We start from the raw sequence: 18044 nt of genomic DNA on the forward strand, positions 1-18044 counted from the left end.
TGAATTATCCGCCCTGCCTAGTCCTATTAGAATCATAGAATACGTTAAAGTGCATTTCTGCATGTTTTACAGGTAGCAACAGCCAGGGATTTCAAGCCCAACAGGCTTTTCATGTAAGACATTGAACATTTGACATGGAATGTACTACCAAAAGGAAAGTGAAGGGGGGAGAACAGTCTTCCAGAACCGATTTCCATGTCAAACTGCATTCTGGCACTTTGCACTCCAGCACCATTGGTGGATCAATATTTAATGCCTGGAGATTCTAGCTCTGAAGGAGTCATGTCAGGGGACCTCTCGAGCCAATCTGCGTGGATAGAGGAGTGATAATTATTCATGGGCTCCTGCCTCTTGCTCCTTCTTTTGCACAGCCCCACTCTGCTGACTCAGTGCCTTAGTCTTCTCTCTCTCTCCACTGCTGTAGGTGGACCTCTTTGCCTTCACAGCCTCTGAGCATCTGTACACCCGACAATGGCTAAAACTGCAATGGGTAAGAAACAGCATCTCTTCTATTGGCATCCTATAAAGCAGCGGCTCTGTTCTAAAGCTCTCTGCTGTCCTTGGTGCTGCAATAGCCCCGATGAAGCGAGAAAGAGAAGTATTATGAGTTGCCCCGGTTTTTGGAGCAGAAACCGAGAGGGGAAGGCGTGGGGTCTAAGTCATAGGCTCTCTTAAAGGTTTTTACTCTCGGTTTTTTACAGAGCGACCACGGTTCAGCTTCGATGTAATCCGATTTAAATCCTAGTAGTCTTATTTCGTGGGTCCAAAAAACCCTTGGGATCCTGTTTCAGAGTACTTGTCGGAAACAATGTTATTCTGTTTTCGGTACTGCATTGTTGCCAGCCCTCAAATCACATTAACGCGGGTCGGGTGGTTGTATTTGCAATCGTTTGGTAGAACGGACGCGAGTTTAGAGACGGTACCGGGTGAAATTGACCAGCCTTCGTGGCTAGCCCGCGGGGCAAGCGAGTGAATTAGCTGGAGACGGCGTTCAACGTCTCACGGTGGTTACTGCTCCTGCGAAAGATGAGGAGGGTAGGGGGAAATGGGCACTCAGTCTGCACTGCTTAATACTTTCTTTGTGTTGGAAGATGGAAGGTTTTCTGTAGGGTGGGGAAAGAGGAGAGTTGCGTGGTGTGGGTTTCTTTGTGTAAAGCGCTCGTTCAGCCGCTGCTCCGGGCGTTCCCGGCAACAGCGCACCTGCAGAGAGCTCAGCGCCAGAGACTCCAGCAGCCCAGCACAATGCAGACCAACCCCACCCATCTCGCTGCTGCCGCCGATGCCGCCGCCGCCGCCACCTCCTCACAGGCGCACTGGGGGAATCCTCCCCTGGTTTTCAGCTAGTCTGTTCAGAGCCTCCAGCCAGGCAGAAACGCGAAGGGACTGGAGTCGAACATCAAAGCTAATGATGTTCTCCTTTCCCCAACTATTGCTTTTTATCTTTTCCCCTTTTGCTCTAACGCTTCGCTCCTGCAGCTCCCTCTGCGGTCTCTTTGAGCTCCAGCAACTGATTTGGGGCCGATTGTCCAAAAAGTAGGTCACTGGATTGTCAATCTTTGCCTTTCCAACCTGACCGCCGCCCCGCAGCCCGTTTCCTCCACCACTCGCTGCAAAGGCTCCAGCGAGCTTGTTTGTATTTAGTCTCATTAGAGCAAGAGCCTTCGCCCCCCCCCCCCCACCACTCCAGTGCAGACTCAACAAACCCCAGCCACACCCCTGTACTGCGCGCTGCCTCCTTCCTTCCCTCTCTTTGCGTCTGAGCCGGATCATTGCGAGGCTCTAAAGGGCTCTCCAGGTTTGTGGGGGGCGGGGGGAAGCTGTTTCGCTGTGCCTTCGGGTTTTCATTTATAAGAAAGGAGGGTATGTCCCCCCCCCCAGTCAGAACGTTTATTCCGATTTAGGTTCGTTTATAAAAGTGCAAGACCTACCCCTCAATGACTCCCCCCCCCTCACCGAACCTGCAATAAAAGGTTCTTTATGGTTGAGAAAACCGATATGGCAGTGAAAGATGAGGCGAGAAAGAGAAATGGACCCCACACCTTGGAGGGAAGTTGTTGTTTTTTTGGTTTTTTAACGAGTGTATTAAGCGCATTTCTCCTCCTTTTGCAAAAGAAAAACGGGGGGGGGTGGGTTTGAAATGGGAGAAACCGGTGTTCAAAAAAACCCCACCCTTTTACACACGCGCGAGTATCAATGGTAGATGGGGGGGTGGGACACGCAAAAATCCCTTTTCCTGCTTCCTGCTCCACTCCCCCCAAAACAAAAGCCTCATCAACTGTGCGGGGCAATCATCTTGCTAGCCACTCTTGCTCAGTTGCCCAGAATTAATATGGATGCCAACTGATCCCTTCCTACTAAATGCTATTTTCCCTGGGGCTTAGAAATGCTCGAGAGCACAGGAAGCCATACCAACCTGGTGGCTTTGTTATTCCCGAGGGAAGGATCTGAGACAGCTGTTTATGCAAATACAGGCAGACAGGAGCCATGGGAGTCTGGCCAGCCCTGCAGTGCTGGGGTCGCCTCCTTGCCTTCCATTTCCTTTCCCTCCCCACTGCAGCAATCAGGTAATCAGTACTGTATTGATAATTTGTAGTCAGTAGGGGATGTCTGGCTGCAAAAGGCCCCCTTTAAAGCGATCTCGCAGTATACAAAGCAAAAAACGAACAAGGTAGTAGATGCACTCAGAGATTTTCTGATGCATAGACCATCCCAGTTCCCCCATTTCTCCAGTCCTTCATTACAGAAACTAGACATACATAAATATATGCAACTGATTATATTTCTGCTTCTTTGGGCAATTAATTACATCATAATGGGAAGCATAGCTTTCTCAGTTATTTTTAATTAATGCATATATGACTACCATGTCTCAAATGAAAACTGGTTCTGGAAAACAATTACCATCCAGATTTGGATGAATTTCCACTCCACTGGTTATAGCTGCCACCCTTTTCCTGGCAGTGATTCTGTTTCTTTTCCTGCAGACACACAGTGATAGGATGGCATCTGTTGAATTTCAGCCTGTTATATGGTTATTAAAGAAACAAGTGCTCTATCAGGAACAAAGGTGACAGCTCAATGGTAAAGTTAGCTGACTAATGTCCTTTTGCACAGACATTTCCTCAGGTTCGGGAGGAAAGAGATATACAGCCCTCATTAGGGTGGACGAATGCTATACAGCCCTCATTAGAGTGGACGAATGATTCCCACTGTACTGGAAGACTATTAAGTGTTATTTTAAAATGAAATAATTGTACTTTAGGAAATGCAGGGGAAACTTAGCTTGTGGAAGAAACAGTCATGAACTGATGAAGAACAAGATTTTCTTCTAATTCATGGTGAAGACCAACTTTTCACCATATGTGAATCTCTAAAAATGGAAAACCATTCAGACATTATGTTGTACTTGTGTACAGATATCTGAACATTCATACATGTTTTTGTGTGAATGACTGTACCTGGGTTCATTTTTAAAGTGAACCTCGGGCAGGCCCCTCGAATGCATGATACAGATAGGAAGTGTACTGCTATACCTGCATTAAACATAACATGTGAAACACTGTACCTGTGCACAGATCTGTACCTGTGCATACTGCACACTCGTATGAGTGTTGAACATAACATGTGACTGGGGCTTGAGTGTACATGAATTCTGATCTTTGTAGCTCAACATAAATCTCTTCTCCAATGACTAATTCCAAAAAGAGAGGTATCATCTATATGATACTAATGTTCAGTTACATTGGTTTCCATTTCATTTATGGGCATGATTCAATATGTTGATCATTATCTTTGAAGTCCAGAACTGCTTAGGGATTGTGTCCCCGCTCCCATGGAAGTCTGCCTGCCTCCTAAAATAACTTGGGAAGGGCCTCTCAAATGTTGCCTTGCTCTATGAGGGCTGTTTGGTGGTGACATGTGAGAAGGCCTTTTCAGTGGTGGTGCCAACTCTGTGGAACTCTCTATCACAGAAGATTTCTCCCCTCCCTACTGCAGGATAGAGATCTTCCCCCTCCATGCTAGTGTTTTGTCATCAACTAAAGACACTCCTGTTTCAACAGGTTCTTTTTAGGTGAGATGATGTACTCACTGGAATACTGAATGCTATTTTATTAACTGCTGTATTGTTAATTATTTTTCCCCAGACTAGTTTAAAATTGTTATAAGCTACTTTGAACACCTTTTAAGTGGGATATAAAATTTTAAAATAAATAAAGAAAATGCTTAATATACCTGGAAGTCCTGCTCTTTATCTAAGATGTGTTAAGGTTGACTATGTTACTGAACTGTTCTGATTATTTGAAATTACAATAAAACAGGATGTTTGCAGAAGCTCACAGGACAGGGTATGATAGTGATAAAGATGGCCATTATAAATTTTTACACCATGTGTTAAATAAAAAATGTACTTCTTCTGAATGTGGTTTTCCATGTAGCTGGTGCATTTGCATGTAACTCATACTTTGTTCAAATGTGTGAATCTTAACACAGCTAACATCAGCAGGTACAAGGAACAGGCCTTTACAGTGGTTCTATGAAATTCTCTGCTTAGCAAAGCTTTTCCTTGCCTTATGGAAAAAAAGCTAAAATGTTGTTTAAGAAAGCTTCTAATCTGCCAAAGAAGTTGAATGTGATCTCATCTTAAACTGTGATGTTTTATTCTCATTTTTATTACTTGTATTTATTTTAAAAGTATATCAATGCATCACTGGAAACTGTTCCTGGTTTTTTTAAGGAATATTAAATTTTAAGTAAATAAATTAATGTCTTCTAGGAATACTTCCCTTCTGATAAATATCAATTTGGCTTTTCCATTTATCCCGTGGCATTTTGCTGTTGCTTTAGTCATGGGTGCTCTTATCTTCTAGAGCTATTAAAACCTAACAATCCAGACTATTGTGTTCAGAGCTTTCCAAATATAAAAGGTAGGGCCAGACATGTGATTTGGATAACTATCCTTAAGTGCTTAAACTAACATATTGAACTGTGCTTCTTCTCCCAACTTTATTATGGTAGTTTATGAAAATATTAGATTTAATATGGGGAAACATTTTAGGCCATAGCCCTCAAACCATATCCTGAACACTATAGCTTTATAATACTCAATATCTAGATCATAGCCATCATTCTTTACATAAATGTGCTAAATATTTATTTATTTATCATATTTCTATACCACCTGATATAGGCATCTCTAGGCAGTGTACAAAGTTAACATAACAAATGTAAAACAATACAAGACAGTTAAAATTCACAAAACAAGTAAAAAACAAACAAACTCAGTAGATAAAAACCTATTAAAATTTAAAATTTCTGTTAAAAGCCTGGGAAAACAGGTATGTCTTGAGGGTCTTCCTAAAAAGCAAGCAGAGAAGGAGATGCTCTTATTTCAACAGGGAGCATATTCAGAGAAGGCCCCAGGCCTGTTATTTGCACAGGAAGTCGGCCTAAACATACTTAAAACATTTGTTTCTCAGAATGTCCATTGGCCCTTGGTGCTAAGCTAATCCATGGTATCCTGGGTTTGTTTGTTTTTAAGATACGAGTCTCTCTAAAATAAAATCCTACTATCCTGTTTCTAGAATCATGAAGTGGTGGCTCAAAACCTTGGCACCAAATGCCACCTTTCTCTAAGCACCTCCTTTGTGGTTGTGGTGCAAGTGGCAACAGCCACTACTGCTTCACAAGATAAGTGTGTGGAAAAATACGTGTCACTCACCTCAACTTTCACCACTACCTAGAGTTGCTATGCTACCCAGAATTCCAGGTTTCACCCGGATTTTAAGCATCTCACCCAGATTGCTTACCCCACCCAGATTCACCCGGATTTCAGCTTTCTTTATTAATAATAATAAAAAGCGAAGCTCTAGCCCTTGTAGAAACTGAGTTATGGAGCAAACATGCAGTCACTATTCTGCTCAAAAATTATTTTCAAGCCAATTTACATAATATGCAAATTAGGCACCCAGATTTGTAAAGCCAGAATATGGCAACCCTACTGCCACCTCTTCCTCCTAGCCCAGTGTGCAGCCTCCTAACTCCCTTGCACTGGGATAGTAATTAAAGGGGGAAGAGGGTGGAAGAGGAAATGACAAAAGGGCACTAGAATACAGGAGATGCTGCAGTAGAGTACAGGAGATGTTTTATGGAGTATCTCCTGCACTCTATTTTCCTCTCAATATTTCCTCGTCCACTTCCTTCTTCATTTCATATGAATACGAATATGACAAATACTTATATAGTGCTTTTCAACAAAAGTTCCCAAAGTGGTTTACAAACAAACAAACAAATAAATAAATAAATAAATAAATAGGCTCCGTCCCCAGAAGGCTCACAATATAAAAAAGAAACAAACATAAGATAGACACCAGCAACAGCTGCTTGCTCTCGCCCTGCTAAATAAAGAGAATCACCACTTTTAAAAGGTAACTCTTTGCTCAGTTAGCAGAGGAGAGCAACTGGTCCTATCTATCCCCAGAACACCATCTCTCCAGTGGCTGTTGCTGGTTTTTATTTTATGTTTCTTTTTTTCCTTGCCTGATACAAAAATGGTTGGAAAGTACAGTGGGCTAGAAGGAGGATTGTGTCAGGGTGGCTGTTTGCCAACTGGTGGCTGTGCCCCAGTGGGAATGGGAAAGGGGAATGGGTGGCAGAGGCGAGTGGCAAGAGGAAGTGGGAGGCATCTTGCTACTCTGCTGGAACCTCAAAAATCTACTGCTTGAGATGACTGCTTCCCCTCCCCTCCCCTCATGAAAGGCCTGTCCTGACCATTGATATTGGCATTTGGATATACTAATCGAAATCCAGTAAACGCATCTGAAAATCCATATCCATGAAAATTGTCAAGAATTGCATTAAAGATTGAGGATTAGACATTTAAAAGCTTTGTATAACCTCTCTACTGGCCTATTCCATCTCTGTAGTCATATGTCCTACAGGTTGTGTTATGGAAACCAAGTGACTAGTTGCCAGGATTCCTGGAAGTTTGATGCTAGTGTCTAGGCATTTCAATATATTTCAGGATAAATCCAAAATGTTTTCCCAGCCCTGTTATATGTGGTTGCATAAATGTGCTTTAGGGCCACTTATATTCCCCCCCCCCAACTATTTCGTTATGCTGTATTGTATTTATTACATGTATATTGTGCTCTTCTTCCATCAAAACTGTGAGGTAGGTTAAGTTAATATGAAATGACAAGAGCATATTCATATGTTTAACTCCAGATTTCAACCAGTTGTACACCCCAGTAATACGGCTGGGGTGTGAAGTCTGAATTTAATAGCAAAAGAAGTGTATGGACTGAGATTGTTAGCGCGCACACACACACACACACACACACACACACACACACACCATCCCAGCCATACTCGCACCAGCTGTTATTCTCCTCAGCTGATATCAGGTGCTGGAAGTCAGTTTGGCTGGGAGAAAAATGCTTGGGGAGAGGATTTGCGGGGAGTGGGGAAATACATGGATACTCCTTACTCATGTGCCCCTTTTACTGTCAGAACTGGACATACACACCCATACCCTTCTTCCAGTGAAACTGACTGGGAAGAAATTCATGACAGACATAAAGATGTAATGATGGCCCACTAGCTTGGATGCCTTTGGAAGGAAGCCATCTATTCCTTTAGTCAGATATTAGACAGATTTGGGGAAGAAAGATCTATGAATGGATATATATCTTTGTGGCTATATTTTATTTATTTAAAATATTTTTATCTCGCTTTCTCAAAACTGCATAAGGCGGCTTGTAATACCAATATATAAAACAAAAACCAATACAATCAAATATTTAAAAACTACATCTAAAGCAAGAGGAGACAGAAGGTGGCATCCACTAAGGCTACAGAAATTGATAGAGAGTAAAAGCCACTTTGAAAAGATGGAGCTTCAGCTGTCAGCAGAAGTAGGAAACAGTAGGTGCAAGGTGAGCCTTCCAAGGAAGGGAACTTGCATAACATGGATTCTGCTCTCTCACCTGTGCCTGACAAATGTCTCTCCAACAAAGGTGGAACACATAAGCCCTACTCACACCTTATGTTCAACACTCTTACAATCTGTGTGTAGGTACAGATCTGTAAAGCGGTACAGATATTCACACATTATGCTGAACACAGGTATAGCAGTACACTTCCTGTGTGTCTGAGGGACATTTATCCAGTTTCACTTGTATTTATTTTAATTTTAATTAATTTTAAAATGAATGCAAGTACAGTCATCCATACAAAAACACGTACATGTGTACAGATATCTGAATGCAAGTCCAACACAATGTCTGAATAGGGCTATAGGAGGGCCTCCCCAGATGACCACAGAGTATGGGCGGGCTCATATGAAGAAAGGCGGTCCTTCCAGTACTTTGGACCCAAGTCATTTATGGAACTTCCCAGGGCTGGTAAACAACAACTGGAGAAGGCTATTGCTTTCATGTTTAGCTTGTGGACTTCCCAGAAGCATCTGGCTGATCACTGTGAGAACAGAATACTTGATATGATGGTCCTTGGACTGTGATTCTCTAGTGTTGTCATAAGAATTTTAATCTGGTTTCCGCAATATACTTAATTTACCCATTAACTTTTAACCCTACTGGCTTTCTACATCAAAATTAACATCACAGTAATTCCTAGATGATGTTCTCCTCACATAAGTGCAACTTTCTTTTTTAAAAGTCAAAGCAATTGTCCACTGATATAATATTATGAAGAAAAGCTATACTGCTATTGTCATTATACTGTAATAGATATGGTTGTAACACCACATGTACAAGGTCTTCTTTGTATCTTATGCCAAGGATTTGATCCATCAGAGGCAGTTTCTATTTCTTCTTCTTCTTCTAAAAGAGAAGTTACTACCCATCTCCATTTCCCAATATCTAAAAATATTTACCAGCTAAAGCTATTTACCAATAGTATTTGCCAACAATATCTAAAAGTATTTACCAAACATTTACCCATCTCCATTTCCCAATATCGAAAAGTATTTACCAATAATTTACTAATTATATTATTCAGATATTTAAAATGTTTAAATATGGATTCAAAAATCAAGATAATTCACTATCTAAACAGTGACTCAAAAACCTAATGATTCAGTCTAAATAATGATTCAGTAATGATTCATCCATCATGTGTGGATTGAACCTATGAGAACTAAGCAAGGCCTGACTCTTTGGAGTTTGCTATAAGAAGGATATTGTGATGGAAAGGGCCTAATGATTTTATATATTTTTATATATATATATATATATATATATATATATATATATATATATATATATATAAAGGCTAGTGGCAAAACCCTGTTGTTGGGATGAATTGTGGTTACTGTTAAATAACTGTGGTTACTGGTTACTATTAAGTAACTGTGGTTACTGTTAAATGAAAAGTTCACCCCAGTAAGATAATCTAGCCAACTGTTTGCTATACTGCTATTATAATGAAGCAATTTCCACCATGATATTCCTCTCAATCATCGCCAAGTGAGGCCTTTTTCAAACCATATATGCAGGTGACAGTTCTTGGTGCTCTAACATAAAAGGTATGTCCCGATCATCTATAAATTGGGAAGTAATAGCCCAGTTTGAAGAATAAAAGATGTGAGTGAGTGAGGAGTACGAAATCCTCCCTCCATCCTCAACTTACCTATCAATTTTAATAGGTAAATTTTACTTGTTACGGGGTGGGGGGAGGTCTACCATCAGGTAAACAGTATATGCTCAGTATTCCTGGCACTCTCTTCCTTTTTACTTTTTTAATTAGACCCCCCACACACACACACAACACATGCTTAATACATGATTGGGACAGACTCACAATGTATAATATACTAAATAATATCAACCTCCATATCTTTCACTGTCTTCTTGACACATCGGCCACATTCGCACACAACACTAAACCGGAGTTGAATGGGGCAGAGATTGGAATTCGTGTACATCTGAATGTGTGAAACCGCAGTTTTGAGCCCAGAGTGAAACCTGATTCGCTGCTCCAACCTGAGGTTTAAAAGCAGCATTATTGTTTATTATTATTTACATTTACATCCTGCTCTTCCTCCAAGGAGCCCAGAGCGGTGTACTACAGACTTTAGTTTCTCTTTCCCAACAACCCTGTGAAGTAGGTTAGGCTGAGACAGAAGTGACTGGCCCAGAGTCACCCAGCTAGTTTTATGGCTGAATGGGGATTTGAACTCGGGTCTCCCCGGTCCTAGTCCAGCACTCTAACCACTAAACCACGCTGGTTCATCTGCACCACGCTGGCTCACAATGTCTGAGTGCAGATGCCATCTTCACTTAGATGTTTCTGGAACCAAAATCAAAGAGAGGGTGGGCAGCCCATATCTGCCCGGGAACACACCTGCTTCATGCCTGCCACGCTTCTCACTGGCTGCTTCTCTGAGCATTGCCCCCCCCCCACATTTCCTCACTCCTCAAGCCATCGCCCGGCAACAGGGATGCCGCATTGTCCCATCCCAAGCTTCTAAGCCTGTGAAAAGATTCCCCGCGGTGGCTGATCTGCGTATACCAAAATACCAGTCAAACTCGGGAAATTTGAATGAGAGTAAATATCTCTCCCCGGTCCCAGTGTTCCCCTAGTCTGCCCATTCAGAACCACCTGGAAACATGGAGCAGTCACTACTCCTTGGGAGTATGAAATGGTTGCCTGGAGAGGAGGTGATCACAGTGTCCAAGTTCTATTATTTACCAGAGGGAACGGGGGCCCCACACAAGCATTGCCCCCTTGATGAGAGCTACCTCATGAGAGTTCAGTCCAATGGAGGCCGGAAGCTCACTGAGCCTCTGGTCCTCCGCAGTGGACTGGCCCTCTCATGAGAGGGCTAATGCCCTGCTAGCAAGCCAACATAGGGGCAGAAGTGTGCTTGGGTGTTCCTGGACTGCTTGGCCAGGAATAAGAACCATCATAAGAGTGTCACAGTGGTCCAAACCCCATGATCCTTTGCCCTCCCTCATATACATATTCCCTCCTAGGAAGTCATCATGATCCCTTCCAGGAATAACAGAAAAACAGTGCTCCTCTCCATATCCCTGTTGCTTGTAATTGTGCTTGTGAAAGACTGTTTTGCTGCAGGGCTCTTAAGGGCTTAAAAGCCATTTAAAGGGATTTAAATCCCCTTTCCATGTCAAAGGCAGACAGTCCATTCTGAAAAGGCAAGATTGTGTTCGGTACACCCCATTGAAGATTGTGGCCAGTGGCTGCCACCCTGAAGACGTTCTGACATCTTGCCCACAGTCTGGCAATGTGATCCCTGCAGAGCTTGCTGGGATGTGGCCTCAATGGACCAGGAAGAGGGAGGGGCTCCCCTGCCCTGAATCCGGAGGTTGCCGGGCTAGAGTTGAATGAACATCTGCGATGCGATTCATGGTTACAAGAATTAACCTCAGGCTTTGCTGTTATGTATAGAAATCGAATTAATAATAATAATAATAACAACCAGGGGATAGCAGAATAGAAGAATACCAGGGGATAGCAGAATAGAAGAATACCAGGGGATAGCAGAATAGAAGAAAAAGAAATAGAAAAAATCACAAAATACAAAGATCTACAAATTGAAATTGAAAGTTTGTGGCAGAAAAAGACCAAAATAATCCCAGTTGTAATTGGCGCCCTGGGTGCAGTCCCAAAAGACCTTGAAGAGCACCTCAACACCATAGGGGCCACAGAAATCACCATCAGCCAATTACAAAAAGCAGCTTTACTGGGAACAGCCTATATTTTGCGACGATATCTATAATAACCAACAGTATTGATGATAAAATTCTGGCATCCCAGGTCCTTGGGAAGGACTCGATGTCTGGATAAAACAAACCAGTCAATAACACCTGTCTGACTGTGTAAACAAGAAATAATAATAATAAAAGAAATAGAAAAAAATAATCAAATACAAAGATCTACAAATTGAAATTGAAAGGCTGTGGCAGAAAAAGACCAAAATAATCCCAGTGGTCATTGGCACCCTGGGTGCAGTTCCAAAAGACCTTGAAGAGCACCTCAACACCATAGGGGCCACAGAAATCACCATCAGCCAATTACAAAAAGCAGCTGTACTGGGAACAGCCTATATTCTGCGACGATACCTATAACAACAGCAACAACATTGACAATAAAATTCTGGCATCCCAGGTCCTTGGGAAGGACTCGATGTCTGGATAAAACAAACCAGTCAATAACACCTGTCTGACTGTGTAAAATAATAATAATAATAATATATTCTGCGATGATATCTATGACAACAGCAACAACATTGACAATAAAATTCAGCCATCCCAGGTTCTTGGGAAGGACTCGATGTCTAGATAAAACAAACCAGCCAATAACACCTGTCTGACCGTGTAAACAACAAGAATAATAATAATAATTCAGCCATCCCAGGTCCTTGGGAAGGACTCGATGTCTGGATAAAACAAACCAGTCAATAACACCTGTCTGACTGTGTAAACAAGAAATAATAATGTGTGAATGTGGCTTTCATTTCCTGCTTAAAACCAGGTATACCTTTAAAATTAATAATTCTTTAAATTAGCAAAACACAGAAAAAAATGTATTGCTAATACATTCGCATTAGGCCTATTTAGGTAACTTCCTTTTAAAAATGATTTCTGTCATGTTGAAAGCATTGCATGATTGCAGTCTAACAAATTCCAAAGGTTATCAGCAGCAAATTGTTATTCAATCATTATTGAAAGAAAGTCTGGTTTGTGATTAAGGCACAAGATTAGGAGCTAGATCACATTATCTTTTGTGCTGGAAAAGTCATTAAATCTGTGATCCTAAGCACACTTATTTGGAAGTAATAAGGTCTATTTAAATCAATCGAATGTACTACTTACAAATGTGCTTAGCACTGGGTTGTTAATCTTGTATTCAGTTCTTAAAAAAAAAAAAAAAGATGCAGCTTACCGAAGAAGCTTTTAGATAAGGTGATGGGAGTTGTTCATTTAACTGTAAATTCCCCAGGTTACAGATCAGCATTGCAGCATGCTTTCTAATGGTGTCATCAGCAGTCAAGGGTTGATCAACTTCAACAACAGAGGGCCCAGGGCTATAAAATAGCCCACCGTCACCTCCTGAAGACCATTGTCTCCTTTTTTGTGTCAGCAGTGGCAGTGTGGAGTGACTCACTCAGCTAAGACAATATCTCTATATCTCAGCTAAGACAATATCTCCCCTGCTAACTTGGCAAAGAGGCACCTTTGCTCTTTGTGGCGATTCTCATTATTTAGCAGAGGGAGAGTAACTGGCCCTATCCACCCCCAGAACAGTACCTCCAGTGACTGTTGCTTAACTTCTGAGCCCTTTGGGGACAGGGATCAATCTTATTTATTAATTATTTATCTATGTAAACCGCTTTGGAAACTTTTGTTGAAAACTGGTATATAAATATTTATTGTTGTTATCTCTATTCTATATCTTATATTCATTATTATTATTATAATTTATTATTATTATTATTATTATTATTATTATTTCCCGCTCTTCCTCCAAGGGGCCTAGAGCAGTGTACTACAAACTTAAGTTTCTCCTCACAACAACCTTGTGAAGTAGGTTAGGCTGAGAGAGAAGTGACTGGCCCAGAGTCACCCAGCAAGTATCATGGCTGAATGGGGATTTGAACTCAGGTCTCCCCCGTCCTAGTCCAGCACTCTAACCACTACACCACGCTGGCTCTCATACAACGAGTGTATAGTCTACAGAACTACAGTTATTGCTATCCACATATTACATTGAACCTCAGTACACTTCATATCTCTAGCATGCAATTTAAAGACCTGTACCCAATTTCACTTTTAGAATGAACACAGATAGAGTCATTCACACAAAAACATGTATGAGTGTACAGACTTCTGTAGACTCATACAACATAATGTCTGAATAGGGCTAATCACTTCATCACTTCCTTCTCCCCACCTCCCTCACCTGCCAATGGGCTCTGTGATGATGCCGGGCCTTTTGGAGAGTTCACAGATGCAGAGCGTGGGAGGAGCAAGTTGTTTGGCCAAACTAAGTGTCCTGTCATTACATCTGGTACCATAATTGAAGGAGTGTCTGCTTCTTCCCATTGCTGCCCAGTAAACTTGTCAGAGCCCAGCTGAGGGGTTACTTAACAGAAGTAATGGTCAGCAGTGCATGCAGCAGTCAGTGCTTTTAGCACCACTGTGTCTGCAGTTGGAATGGTGGTGTCATTTTAGATTTCCAAAATGCCTGCCCCCACTAATGTACCAGCACAGAACGTACCAGAGTCCACCTCAGCCTGACACCAGCCTGAACAATGTAGTGATGCTCAGGGCTGGATTAAACTAGTGCGGGGCCTGTAGTATATGTTATGAAGGGGCCCCAAATTTCAAAAAATGCACATAAATATGTGGAGGGAGGCTCTGTTACCTCCTGCAATACAAAGGGCAGGCAGATAATTGCCAGTGCCTATGAGGAATAGCTAGTGGTCAACAAAATTAACTTTTATTTTGGAAGCCAGGTGTGCGGGGCCCTCGTAAACACGGGGCCCGTAGCAAATGCTACCTCTGCTAATTGATTAATCCAGCATAGGTGATGCTAACTTATGGCCAGCTTATAGGCAGTGAGGTTCTCGTTAATGCTGGGGCGTGGGGTAAGATGAGAGAGAGGGGCGCAACCGGGGCTGCTAGGAACCAGAGGCAGCTGCACCACATCTGATGCCCCCTGACTCATTAAAATAAGCCTCGCTGCTGTTGAATTGTGGATGCTTTGGGAGTCAGGATATCAGCCACTGGCATTCAAGGGATAAAGTTCTGCTTGTGCTCCCACCCCTTCATTGAAACATTTATTGAGCTACATGTTGCCTCAAGATAGCTGTTCATTTTATGCCCCACTATATTCTGTGGCCAAACGATGTTTGCAATTTATTTATTTTTTGAAATACCTTAGAAAACCAAGCTTTACTCCCCTTCCTTACTATGGACTAGTCCATATAAATTGCAAGTTTGCTTATCTAATTTTTAATTTTTTATATCAGCATTTGCTGAATACAAAATACAATAAAAGGAGGAAGCAATTTAAAAATCAATATGACTAAATCCATTAAAAGCAATCTTTATTTTAATAAGGAACCAATAACAATCACAGCTGAAGAGAATCAGGCCACATTAAAAACTTGTATAAAAGGAGCCATCTCTACAGTCCTCCTAAAGCAGGGGTGGGCAAACATGGTCCTCCTACTGTTGTTGGACTACAACTTCCATCATCCCCAGCCAAAATAATTGTGTCTGGAGATGATGGGAGTAGGTCAACAACAGCTGGAGGGCCAAGTTTATTTATCCCTGTCCTAAATACTGAGAGAGAGGTAGGCATGCTTCAGGTGTGTGAATTCTAGAGCCAAGGTGCCCTAACCAAGAAGGCCCTGTCCTGTTAACCAGGACAGAGGAGAGACACAGACAGAAGAGTGACACAGAGCAGAATCTACCCTGATTATCCTAGTGGGTGGCAAATAGGGTAAGGTGATCCTGTAAATATCCTGGGCTCAGGTCTTATAGTTACAACCAGCAATTTCAATGGGCTCAAACCAGAAATCAAGGTAGACTGAATAGTCAAGTAAAAGGTAAAGTGTGCCACCGAGTCGGTGTCAACTCCTGGCGACCACAGAGCCCTGTGGTTGTCTTTGGTAGAATAGAGGAAGGGTTTACCATCGCAGTCATTTGGAGAGGAGAGCTGGTCTTGTGGTAGCAAGCATGACTTGTCCCCATAGCTAAGCAGGGTCTGCCCTGGTTGCATATGAATGGGAGACTTGATGTGTGAGCACTGCAAGATATTCCCCTCAGGGCATGAAGCCACTCTGGGAAGAGCAGAAGGTTTCAAGTTCTCTCCCTGGCCTCTCCAAGATAGGGCTGAGAGAGATTCCTGCCTGCAACCTTGAAGAAGCTGCTGCCAGTCTGTGTAGACAATATTAAGCTAGCTGGATCAGTGGTCTGACTCAGTATATGGCAGTTTCCTATGTTCTTATCTCCTGCACAGTATGAGATTATGCTTTTCAGCATCTTCTTATATTGCTGCTGCCCGATATATGTGTTTCCCATAGTCTGGGAAACATACCAGCGGAGATTCGAACCAGCAACCTCTGGCTTGCTAATCAAGTCATTTCCCCACTGCACCATTAGGTAGCACAGTTTGGATAGTAGCAGATACAAATAAGAGGGCTGAATTGACAGCCTGGCAACAGCATTATATACCATTTGGCATTTCCAAACATTTGTCAAGATAGTCCCACATAGAGTAGGCTGGTTCACACAATACCCACCTGGGTAGGAGAACCAGATATATCCCCCAATCCATGGTTGTGTGAACTAAAAAAGCAAGGTTGGAGGAGGGTAGAGTGGCCATATGGGAGGAAGGAGTTGGGTTGGACAGACACATCCTACCCTAGAGACTCTTCCCAGCATTCCATACCAAGGGTGGATGAAAGACAGTCCAACCTAGCTCCTGCCTCTGACACGATCACTCTCCCCTCCTCCTCCCTGTTTTTTTAGATCACATGACAATGGATCAGGAGTGCGCCCAGCTCTCCTACCCTGGCTGGGTGCTCCGCCTACCCTGAGGAGGATCATGTGAACTAGTCTAGTGCTTTGCAATCATCTCACTTGGATGTAGCCAAAGCATATATAACAGGAGCCAGATCAGCCTTGAAGTTTCTTGTTGTACTGCAACGTCCTGAAAACCCTGATGGACATACAATGACTGTCCCTGTTGGACAGACAATATACCACTTTTCAACAAAAATCCTCAAAGTGGACTACATAGAAAAATGAATAATGACTAAGAGGGTTCCCTGTCTCAAAAGGGCTCAACATCTAAAAAGAAACTTAAGGTAGACACCAGTAGCAGCCCCTGGAGGGATGCTTTGTTGGGCTTGAATAGGGCCCATGGCTCTTCTGCTGAGAAATGTAAAGAGAATCACCACTTTTAAAGGTGCTTCTACTCACTTAGCTGGGGTTGTTGTGGGACATAAGAAATGATTGCATGTCTCAATAGGCAACAATATCTCTGGAATACCACCTTCATGCAGGGGTGACTCAGGGGGTCAAGCAATCACCCATACAAGTAGTTTGCCCCCCTATTTGCCCCCTATTTATGAACTCCATACAATTTATTTATGTTAAGATCTGTTCAGGAGGAGAGTGTTAATGTGAAATATACTACTATTTCTGTTTCTAACATGTGAGACACAACTCGCCCACCCAGAAATGCACTTGGCCCCTTCTGTATCCTTTCCTCCCCCCCCCCCCGCCCCCTTTCTGGTGCTCCCACTGCCTTAAAGTCTTTGAAAATGTGCTGGACTTATTAACATGGATAATAGTGAGTTCCATGGGAACACCATGGGCAACAATGGCCCCCACATAGCACATTCACCCCTCTGAAAGACGACTGCCTCTCTCCAACCACTACTATATGTACATTGCCTCAGATCTGAGTCGCTCAGTCCCACTGACAAAGTTTTTTTGTTAAGATATCCTAGTGCAATCCAAAATCTAAAAATAGATACTCTTAATTTAACCCATTCTGAATGGAAGTCTGAATAAATTTACATGGCTTTTGTATGCCTTAGACTGTTCTGGAGACATTTCTGAGCACATTTTGCTCAGCTGTAGAATAATAAGGCATTTATTCTGAGCTTTTGTATCCTATTCATAGATGACAGCCAGAAGCATTTGCATGCTGTCTAACCCAACCATGTTTAGGCTGATAAGAGGTTTTTTGTTAAAATATCCTAGAGCAATTTAAAATCCAAAAACAAAACCAGGATTTATTTTAATCTCGCTCTGTGCTATTATGTAGTTGTGTCTGCATTTACAATAGCATATGTGAAGCAGGAAGAATGGAATTGGTTGTGAATATTTTGAGTTTTGCATTTGTATTTTTATACCAAATGCTGAAAATTATACTTGGAGATCATGCCATATTATCAGGATTATTTTCTTAAAATAAGTAGCTCTTTCAGCGTAAACCCGGCTCTTCATAGCACTATAAAATATTTGTAGTTTATCTAGGTTAAA

The 18044-nt window shown here is 42.2% G+C and overlaps 1 protein-coding gene across 1 annotated transcript in view; it reads left to right on the forward strand.

Moving 5' to 3' along the window:
* The first annotated feature begins 278 nt into the window (after positions 1 to 278).
* STMN2 (stathmin 2) overlaps positions 279 to 18044 on the forward strand; it is a 57436-nt gene continuing 39670 nt past the window's right edge. Inside the window, exon 1 of the mRNA XM_053249448.1 lies at positions 279 to 490. Coding sequence (XP_053105423.1) covers positions 472 to 490 — 19 coding nt within the window. The 5' untranslated portion in view covers positions 279 to 471. The remainder of the gene's footprint in view (positions 491 to 18044) is intronic.

This window comes from Hemicordylus capensis, chromosome 4 (genome assembly GCF_027244095.1).
Source record: "Hemicordylus capensis ecotype Gifberg chromosome 4, rHemCap1.1.pri, whole genome shotgun sequence".
Lineage (NCBI taxonomy): Eukaryota > Metazoa > Chordata > Lepidosauria > Squamata > Cordylidae > Hemicordylus > Hemicordylus capensis.